The 9849-nt window shown below is 64.3% G+C and overlaps 1 protein-coding gene across 1 annotated transcript; it reads left to right on the forward strand.

Annotated features, from left to right (window-relative positions):
* The first annotated feature begins 6525 nt into the window (after nucleotides 1-6525).
* LOC143384138 (regucalcin-like) lies at nucleotides 6526-8522 on the forward strand. The gene is made up of 3 exons (XM_077110553.1): nucleotides 6526-6725; nucleotides 7638-7789; nucleotides 8287-8522. Exons 1-3 carry the CDS (start codon nucleotides 6526-6528, stop codon nucleotides 8520-8522), a joined length of 588 nt encoding a protein of 195 aa, XP_076966668.1.
* The last annotated feature ends 1327 nt before the right edge of the window (nucleotides 8523-9849 follow it).

The following is a 9849-nucleotide window of genomic DNA, read 5'->3' on the forward strand; positions in this document are numbered from 1 at the left end:
AGGGAGGGGTACAGGGGGTGTGAGCAGGGAGAGGGAGCAGGGGTACAGGGGGGTGTGAGCAGGGAGAGGGAGGGAGGGGTACAGGGGGTGTGAGCAGGGAGAGGGAAGGAGGGGTACAGGGGGGTGTGAGCAGGGAGAGGGAGGGAGGGGTACAGGGGCTGTCAGCAGGGAGAGGGAGGGAGGGGTACAGGGGGGTGAGCAGGGAGAGGGAGGGAGGGGTACATCGGGGTGTGAGCAGGGAGAGGGAGGGAGGGGTACAGGTGCATGTGATCAGGGAGAGGGAGGGAGGGGTACAGGGGGTGTGAGCAGGGAGAGGAAGGGAGGGGTACAGGGGGTGTGAGCAGGGAGAGGGAGGGAGGGGTACAGGGGGGTGTGAGCAGGGATAGGGAGGGAGGGGTAGAGGGGGTGTGAGCAGGGAGAGGGAAGGAGTGGTACAGGGGGTGTGAGCAGGGAGAGGGAGGGAGGGGTACAGGGGCCTGTGAGCAAGCATGGGTGGGTGGGTGCCCCGATTCCCTCTACACGCAGATGACCTTCCACTGGGCACCCCACCCTACAACTGCCAAGGTCACCCCAGGTCTACAGGATGCAGGGTTCCAGTCTCTCCATATGAGAGCCCCCCTTTCCCCCAGAAGCTCTCCTGGGACTGTGGGGTCATGCCTTTGGGGCAGGGTCTCCCAGAGACTCTCTTCTGCTTAGGGAGGTCCTTGCTGCCCAGGGTTGAGTTCTGTGGCCCGCTGATGTCAGTGTCCACATGCACTGCTGGCCCTGGGAATGCCAAAGGCCCTCTGCCACCTGATAGGTAGGATGCGGAGAGGGAGGTGACCTGGAGGGTCTCGGGGCCCAAGGAGTCAGCAGGGTGCTGAGAAGAGGGGCAGATGGAGAAGGGCCAGAGGAGAGGGAGACAACTGGAGTGATGAGGACCCAAGCTTAGGGCCTGGGGTCCTGAGCGGGGGAGATGCAGGAAGGAGCTTCCCAGGACCCTGCAGAGGACGGCCTGCCCTTCAGGACCCCAGCCCCAGAGATGTGGACCAGAGGCAGGAGGTGCTCTGAGCCCCGAGGGTGTAGGGCTGACGGCGGCCAGCAGGAGGCGCAGGGAGTCTTCTGAGCATCAGTGCTGCTGTCTGCCTTGAGGCAGGGACTGGGTCCATCCCATGATCAAACACAGGGCCTGTGAGCAGTGCAGGGTGTAGGGCTGACGGCAGCCAGCAGGAGGCCCAGGCAGTCTTCTGAGCATCAGCGCTGCTGTCTGCCTTGAGGCAGGGACTGGGTCCATCCCATGGTGACCCACAGGGCAGGTGAGCAGGGCTGTCCTGGTCCTGCCGGTGCTGTACACACAGGGGCAGGTGGGCTGGGCTGTCCTGGTCCTGCCGGCGCTGGACACACCAGGCAGGTGAGCCGCGCAGTCTGATGAACAGGTGCTCATGGAAAGTTACCTTGACACAGACTCAGGGCTGTGACGGGGGCAGCTGCAGGACCCAGAGTCACTCAGGAGAGGCTCAGGTGGAGGCTGAGGCCGCAGCCTGGGGAAGAAGTCAGCCTGTCACTTGCGGGAGAGGAAAGTGCTCCTGCGGGACCCTGAGGCCTAGCCCGGGCTCTTGAGGGACGTGGAGTGCTGGGTGCAGGAGGAGGGAGGCTCAGGCCCTGGGCTGCAGAATTTGGTGATGGAGGAGCGCTGAGCCCCTCAGGGAGACATCTGTCCCTAGGCAGACCCACAGCCTGAGCCCCACCTTGCCCCTGTGCCTCTCCCAGGAAGCAGCCTAAGGCGAGGTGACCCAAGGCTCTGGCAGACCCAGGGTGCTTTCCTGTCACAGCGTCCCTGGGTGACAACCCCAGTCAGGAAGGAGTTGGGACAGGGGGTGCTCAGCTGAGCCCCAGAGGGGGCCACTCCTAGACAGGAGACGTGATGGAGCAGTGCCACCACTCACAGACCCAAAGAGAGGAGGGCAGGGTCTCATGCTCTGGACAGAGGGAGCCAGCTGACCCACCAGGGGGCAGGGGGCATGACCCCGGGGCCTAGGCCTGTGGGGGTCCAGCGAGTCACTCCAGCAGGTCTCCCACAGGGAGTACCGCCTGGTGGGCTCACCACAAGCACACAGGTCATTGCAGCTCCCAAGGTGCCTCAGGGCCACCACGGCTTCCCTGGACAGCCAAGTGGGATGTGGGGCCAGCAGGCCGAGTCCAGCAAACTATCTCCAGCTGTCCCACAGGGAGGAAGGAGTGTCACTAGGAGGGTGAGAACTGGACACTGTCCATGTGACTGAGCCCTGCTCTGGTGGGGGAGCCCACCCCATGCCAGCAGGGTGGCAGCAGGACATCAGAGGAGTCACTGCAGGGGACACAGGCTCACACTGACTTGGCACAAGGCTCCTGCTCTGGGGGAGCAGACGGGGAGAGGGTGGTGCCAGGGACACCTGGTTGAAGAGGCTCCCAAACCCAAGGGTCTGCAGAGCTGAGCAGAGGGGAGCGGGGGGAGGAGCCCCAGGGCCCAGGGAGCTGCAGAGCTGAGTAGAGGAGAGGGAGGGAGGAGCCCCAGGAAGCTGCAGAGCTGAGCAGAGGGGAGGCAGGAAGGAGCCCCAGGGCCCAGGGAGCTGCAGAGCTGAGCAGGGGGGAGCCCCAGGGCCCAGGGAGCTGCAGAGCTGAGCAGAGGGGAGGGAGGGAGGAGCCTGGTAGACAGGACATTTGGAAGACTGGGATGAAGGGCCAACTTTGGATGCAATTTCATGGCCCTGTTAGTGTCCTGCACTTGGAAACAAAGTGTCACAGGGGCTGAAACCATTTTGCCAGTCAGGTGGGATCTTCTCCCCAACTTTGGAGGGCAGAAGGCTGAGACCAGGGTCACAGGGCTTAGCTCCCTCCACAGGCTCCAGGCATGACTTGTCCAGCTACAGAGGGAACTTTACAGATGGCGGGAGTGCCAAGGTGGCCCTTCAGCACTTGGCCAGTGCATGGGAACACTGGGGCTGATGTAGGAAATGACCACAAACGAGCAGTTGAAAACCACAGGAACCTGTCCTCTGCCAGCCCTGGAGGGCAGAGGCCAAGGCCAGGGGCCCCAGGCTGAGATCCCTGCACAGGCTCCAGGGAGGGAGGCTCCTCCTGCCTCTCCAGCTACTAGGGCTCCAGGTGGCCCTGGGCTGGTGGCCCCTCACTGCAGTCTCTGCCTCCGTCTCCATGTGGCTACTCCTCTGTGCCTGTGTCCCCTCCTCTGTCTCTAGTGAGGACACTGCCATTGCATGAGGTTCACCCTTACCCAGGATGGTGTCACCTTGAGATCATTACCTAATTACATTTGCAGAGACCCTACATGCAAAAGAAGCCCCTACCCGAGGTCCCAGTGCACTTGGGGTGCTAGTCACCCCACTGGGGTAGGACATGGTGAGGCATCCCAGGTGGGGAGGAGGAAGGCAGGGGAGCAGGGGCGAGTGGGCCAGCCCATGTGGGATGCCTGATAGACTTCCAAGCAGGGTTCTGGGCACGGAGTCCGTCTGGAGCCCGTGTGTTCTCATCTACAAACGGGGGAGTCATGGGCAGGTCGGAGGGTCTAAGTCATGAGACAGATGAGATCATCCGCCCCAGGTGCAGAAGGAACCGCCCCAGGACTCCAGGCAGGGCCTGGGAACAGGCCAGTGTTTGGCAGGTGGAGGACGAGCACTCTGGAGGTAGGATGGCCAGACCACCAGGGAGTGGAGAACGGTGGGTGCTGGCGTCCTGTTGTGGGGTCACAGGAGCATGACAAGTGGTTTGGTGCCAGGGCCCCTGGAATGTGGGAGCAAAGGGGCGTCTGGGGCTCTGCGCCCTCCAGTGTGTCTCAGGGAGAGCTAGGTCCTGTTGCATGGAGCCCACCACCCTGCCTGCCCAGCCAAGGGACTGCCTGCCACCCTTGGTTTCTCTCTCCAGCCCACTGTACCTTCCCACCAAGCCAAGGCAGCATGTGTCCTGATGCTCAAGATGTCCTGAGGTCTGACACTGTCCGGCCGCTGCCTGTCCTTGGCTTGAGCATAGAGAGGAGAGCCATCGGGATTGATCAAGGGTCCCACATGGCTCCCCAAATATGTCCCCTTATCTTTGAAGAGTTGCATGTCACTGGTGGTCCTGGGAGGTGTCTGCTCCTACAAGAGCCCCGCAGAGTAGGTGTGTGTCCTGCCCACTGTGGCCAGAGAGTGAGTGGACACACCCATGCTGGGGTCGCTCCAGGGGACACTGCAGGCTGCCCAGCAGGGGGGCATGACCTGTCTTCAAACCCTGAGGGCCAATCAGAAGGACCAGAGGGCCCCTCCCAATCTGGGTGAGCGCCAGGGCTACACACTGACCTCCCCTTGAGCAGGAGCCTTTGGGGTGAGGGGGCGCCTCTTGGATGCAGCCAGTGCTCCCAAGAGCCCCAGAACCTTTCATGGAGTGGAGGAGCTCCAGGTCCAAGCTCTCCATCCATTTTCCTTTAGACCCCCTCCACTCAGGCGGTGGCCTCTCCTGGGCTGTGGGAGCAGGAATCAAGCCCCCAGCACCGACCTTGGTGGTCTCCCAGACAGGCGCCTGCAGTCCAGGGCCCTAAGGAGCTCTGGGACCAGGGTTGGGGTGAGGATGCTGCCGAGCGCTGGCTTGGAACCCAGGAGGAGGAGGTTCCCAAGGGAGTCCTTCACCCACAAGGCCCGTTCTAGCCCATGGGGAGGGGACCGTGGAGCCTGGGGTCCTTGGGTTCCGGGGCTGGAGCCTGGGGTGTGGAGGAGCTGGGCTCACTTAGCGGCATGGAGACGTGGGTGGGGGACTCCACCTCCACCAAGCCAGCACCTCTCCTTTCGGGGACGGGGGACGACATGCCTGTGCCAAGCCCTGCTCCACAGCGGGAGGAACCCTTGGCGTGGGCCTGCAAGACAGCAGCACCTCCCGCGAAAATCCTCTCCATGTGGAGTGCCCGGCAATCCTGCTGGCAGAAAGTGGTGGTGACAGGAGAGACGCAGGGTCCCTGGCCCCCCTGCAGTCGTTGGAGCGGCACGTGGGCAGAGGCCACTGGAGGAGCCTAGGGAGGCTGGGGGAGTGACGCCCAGACCATCTCAGAAGGCGGAGGAAGATGCGGGGGGGGGGGGGGCGCTGGTACCTGTGAACGTTTAGGTGACACGGCCAGGTGTGCGAGGCTGGGTCGGGACAGCAGGTGAAGCTCGGAGGTCACAGTCAGTTCTTTACAGGATGCCTGTGAGTAGAGCCCTGCCCAGCGCCCAGCGTGCATGTCCAGGGCTTCCGGTGTCTCCCCTGCGTCCCTCTGCGCCTGCCCAGGGCCCCGTGTGCCTGCCCAGGGCTCCACGTACCTCCCCAGCGCCCCCTCTGCGCCTGCCCAGCGCCTCGTGTGCCTGCCCAGGGCTCACCGTGCCTCCCCTGCGTCCCTCTGCGCCTGCCCGGCCAAGCCTGTGCTCCCTGTGAGCCTGCCTGGGTGAGCCCGTGCACCCCCAGTTGCAAGCAGGCGCGCTTCTGCAGTAGGAGAGGAGCACAGTGTCCCGCTGCGCAGGGCAGCGCCTGTGCGAGGGGAGAACCCAGGAGGGCTGAGGAGGGGCGTGGTCGGCCCTAAGGGGAAGTCTCAGGGATGCCTGGCGGGGCGCTGGCCGCAACCTGGGGGGGGGGGTCTCTACGGAAGCGAGGTCCCAGGGGCTGCTGCTTCTCCCACTCTAATGCAGAGTGCACTGGCGACTCCTGCAACTGCTACCTTGGCTCTGCAGGACAGAGCAGGTGATATGCCACCGCCTCGGGCTCCCTTGATTTGGCGAAGCACAGAGGGAGGGACCGGGGAGGGGAGGGTGGAAGGGAGTTGCCGCCCCCACCTGGTGGAGCCTTCAGCTGGCCGAGGCCAGAGGGCGGTGGAGTCCCAAGAGCTGAGAGAGCAGGACAGGACCAGGGCTGAGGAGCAGGTGAGCCGCCCCAGTATGGGAGCCCTGGGCTGCTGCCAGGAAGGGCCCTGTGAACTGAGTCCCACGGAGCGCAGGGGTCTCACAGCAACCCAATTAACAGGAGCATTGAGAAGTGAGCCCTTCTGGGGCAGAGGTCTCCTGGGCGGAGAGGGTGTGTGCTCCGGAGCCAGCCACCTGCAGATCGCACCCGACCCCAGCCTCTGAGCCGGGCCCACCTGGACAGCGGCTCAGCTTAGCAGCCCCTGCTTCCCAGGCTGTAAGTGAGGGGCCTGGAAGGTGGGGGAGTGGTGGGCACGCTGTGCCACCAGAGGGAAAGGGGGACTCCTGGAACCTTGCCAGGGGGTGCCTCTTCAAGTGACGGGGCACCTGCACATTGTTGACCTCTTGGGTCATGCAGAGTGTCAGGTGGCACAGAGGAGCCAGCAGGGGTGCGGGCTGGGCTGGGTCCCTCTCTGCATCCCCATGTCTGCCTGGGTGAGGCTTCATGAGCAGAAGAGGGCTGTCCTTGAGACCACAGAATGTGTCACACACCCGGGAGTGCCCAGCCCACACAGTCCAGCAGCCCTCACCTGATGACCAGGAGAATGGGACAGAGAACAGGGCACTCACAGCCCTGTCCTCCTCCCAGGACATGGCGTCCCCCAGAATCGAGGCTGTCATCCGGGAGAGGCACAGGATGGGGGAGTGTCCCGTGTGGGAAGAGGAGACCGGTCAGCTGGTGTATGTGGACATCAATGCCAGGACTGTGTGCCAGTGGAATCCACTGTCTGGGGAAGTGCAGACCATGGGCCTGAGGAAGTGGGCCTGGGGGCTGCAGACGGTGGGCCTGAGGTACCTGGGGCTTGCACACCTGTGTGGCTGATGACACCTGTGGGCTCACGCACCTGCATGGCTGACCCCTGTGAGCCCACACACATGGGAGGTACCTGTGTGTCTGTGGGGCTTGCACACCTGTGTGGCTGACGACCCCTGTGAGCCCACACACATGGGAGGTACCTGTGTATCTGGGGTTTACACACCTGTGTGGCTGTCGGGCCCATGGGATTACACACCTGGGAGGTACCTGTGTGTCTGTGGGGCTTGCACACCTGTGTGGCTGATGACCCCTGTGGGCTCACACACCTGGGAGGTACCTGTGTGTCTGTGGGGCTTGCACACCTGTGTGGACTGCTGACCCCTGTGGGCCCACACACCTGGGAGGTACCTGTGTGTCTGTGGGGCTTGCACACCTGTGTGGATGATGACCCCCTGAGGAGCAGAAGCAGCACTCTGGGAGCGTCCCCCACTCACCCTCACCCTCCCCAAGGGCAGGTGCCACTGTCCCCTTGCAGATCAGGGCTGGCCCCAAGTCTGTGTCTGGCCTCAGACACCCTCCTGTGGAGCCTGCCCCAGGCCCAGCGGTCCTACCCAAGGGTTCAGGGGCACCCGCGGCTCTCACATTGGCACTGACGTGAGGAGAGGCCAGCGCTCTCTGCTCCTGCAGTCCTGGTGGCCCTGCAGGCAGGCTCGGCAGCCTCCAGTCCCATCTGGAGGCCTTGTGGTGGCCGTCGTGGGGAGGGGGTGCAGAGAGGTGGTCCACGCAGGCCCAGCAGGACTGGTCCTGTGCTGAGACGTGCTCTGTGCCCTGATGGTGCCTCCTGGCGGGAGCCCCGTGGGTGGAGTCTCCTGGAGAAGCAGCAGCTGGGCCACCCTGCTGTCCTCTGTCCTCCCAGGAGACCCTGTTGGCTGTGTGGCTCTGCGCAGAGAGGGCAGCTACGTGGTGGCCTCTGGCACCTGCCTTGGCCTCCTGGACTGGGCGACGGGGCAGGTGGAGTGGGCGGCCTGGTTGGACCAGGACAAGCCCCACAACAGGTTCAACGGCGGGAAGGTGGACCCCGCCGGGAGGTTTGTGGCAGGTGGGCTGCTGAAAGGACTGGCCCAGGCCACCTGGAGAGCCTCCCGTCATGGCGGGTGCCGGCTGGGTGGGAACCTCAGGAGCCCTCCCCAGGCTGCTGGCACGCGGCCCCCGAGGCCATGCAGGTGCTGGGCAGCCCACAGGTTCCCTCCCGCTCCAAAGCCCATGGCTTCCATGTCATTCTTCCCAGATCCCTGCCCAGAGAGGACCCTGGGAGGGTCGAAGCTGCCAGGGTGGGGCAGTGGCCAGGGCCACTGGCCAGAGGCCATTCACGTGCGGCTGAGGGCCCTGCACCTCTGCCTGAGCAGGACTCTTCCCAGTGGAACATCCCTGGGGTCCCCCTTCGCCCAGCACAGAGGCTCACTCACAGATGCCGCCTGAGGGCCATCCTGCCTGCTGTCCCCCGACTAAGGGTGACCACAGCTCTCTGCACAGCGGGTCTGTGTGGGGTGGGCAGGGCAGGGTGGGCGCTGCCCATTGACCTTCCACTCTCTCCAGGCACCATGCCAGAGGCATCCGCCCCAGGAGTGTGGGAGCCGGGGCAGGGCTCCCTGTACACACTCTATACTGACCACTCCGTGCTCAGACAACTGGACCAGCTGGGCATCCCCAATGGGCTGGACTGGTCCCTGGACCACCGCACTCTCTACCACATGGACAGCCTGGACTACTCTGTGCGGGTCTATGACTACGACCTGCAGACAGGAGGCCTGGGTAGTGGCCACGGTTGCTAGCCCCCCACACCCTCCCCAGGCGAAGGCCTCCGTGGCCAGCCCCCACACCCTCCCTGGTATAGGAGCCTCCTTGGCCAGCCCTCCACACCCTCCCTTGGCGGGGCCTCCAGTGGCCAACCCCCCACACCCTCCCCAGGCGGGAGCCACCGTGGCCAGCCCCCCACACCCTCTGGAGTCCCCTCCTGGGGTCCCAGAAGCACCACCGGGTCTGTCACTCCCTCCCGTTGTTGAGGCCACGCTATGTGACCCCCTGGTCTGGGCAGTGAGGGGCCACGCGCCTCTGTCTGTCCTGCCGCAGCAAACCCACGGCTGGTGTGCCAGCTGGAGCCAAAGCAAGGCATGGGCTGTGCGTGGACACCACGGGGACACTCTGGGTGGCCTGCATTGACGGAGGCAGGGTGATCCGCATGGACCCCGAGACAGGTGTGTGCACAGGGCAGTCGATCAAGGAGGGGCCATGGGGTGCTCTGTGCCAGGTGTTCAGGGTCCGGGAGTGGGAGAGCAGTACCAGTTGCTTGTCCAGCTACAGGGGGACCTGTGCAGATGGCAGGAGTGCCAGGGTGGCCCCTCAGCACTTGGCCAGTGCAGGGAACACTGGGGCTGATGTAGAAAATGACCACAAAACAGCGGTTGAAAACCACAGGACCTTGTCCTCTCCCACACTGGAGGGCGGAGGCTGAACCAAGGTCCCAGGCTGAGTACCCTGCACAGACTCCAGGGAGACTCCTCCTGTCTCTCCTAGCTTCTGGACTCCAGGTGGCCCTGGGGTGGTGGCCCCTCACTCCAGTCTCTGCCTCTGTCTCCACGGGGCTCCTCCTCTGGGTCTGTGTCCCCTCCTCTGTCCTTTTGGGAGGACACAGCCATTGCATGAGGGCCCCCTGACCCAGGAGGAGCCCATCTCAGGACCCTTCACTAATGACCTCTGCAGAGACCCTGTTCCCACACCAGGTCCCACTCACAGGTTCTGGGGTGCAAATGTGGACAGGACCCACCTCTTACCATGGTGTCCAGCTCCCTCCACAGGCTCCAGGGAGGCTCCTCCTGCCTCTCCAGCTCCTGGGCTCCAGGTGGCCCTGCTGACCCCTGCAGTCCATGAGGCAGGGCAGAGTTGGGGATCAAGTGCTGCAGGTGCCAGGGAGAACCAGCAGGCCCAGGGCCCCTGGGGAGTGGGCACAGTCAGGCCACCTGGGGTCCTGCAGCAGGTAGGTGTGGCTGGGCTTCAGGGACGCACCTGAGCTTTAGTCACAGGGACGCTGCTGTGCACCCTGGAGATGCCAGTGTCCAGGGTGACGTCCTCCTGCTTGGAGGGGGGGCGGGGAAGGAGGGG

The sequence above is a fragment of the Callospermophilus lateralis genome, chromosome 11 (assembly GCF_048772815.1).
Source record: "Callospermophilus lateralis isolate mCalLat2 chromosome 11, mCalLat2.hap1, whole genome shotgun sequence".
Classification (NCBI taxonomy): Eukaryota; Metazoa; Chordata; class Mammalia; order Rodentia; family Sciuridae; genus Callospermophilus; species Callospermophilus lateralis.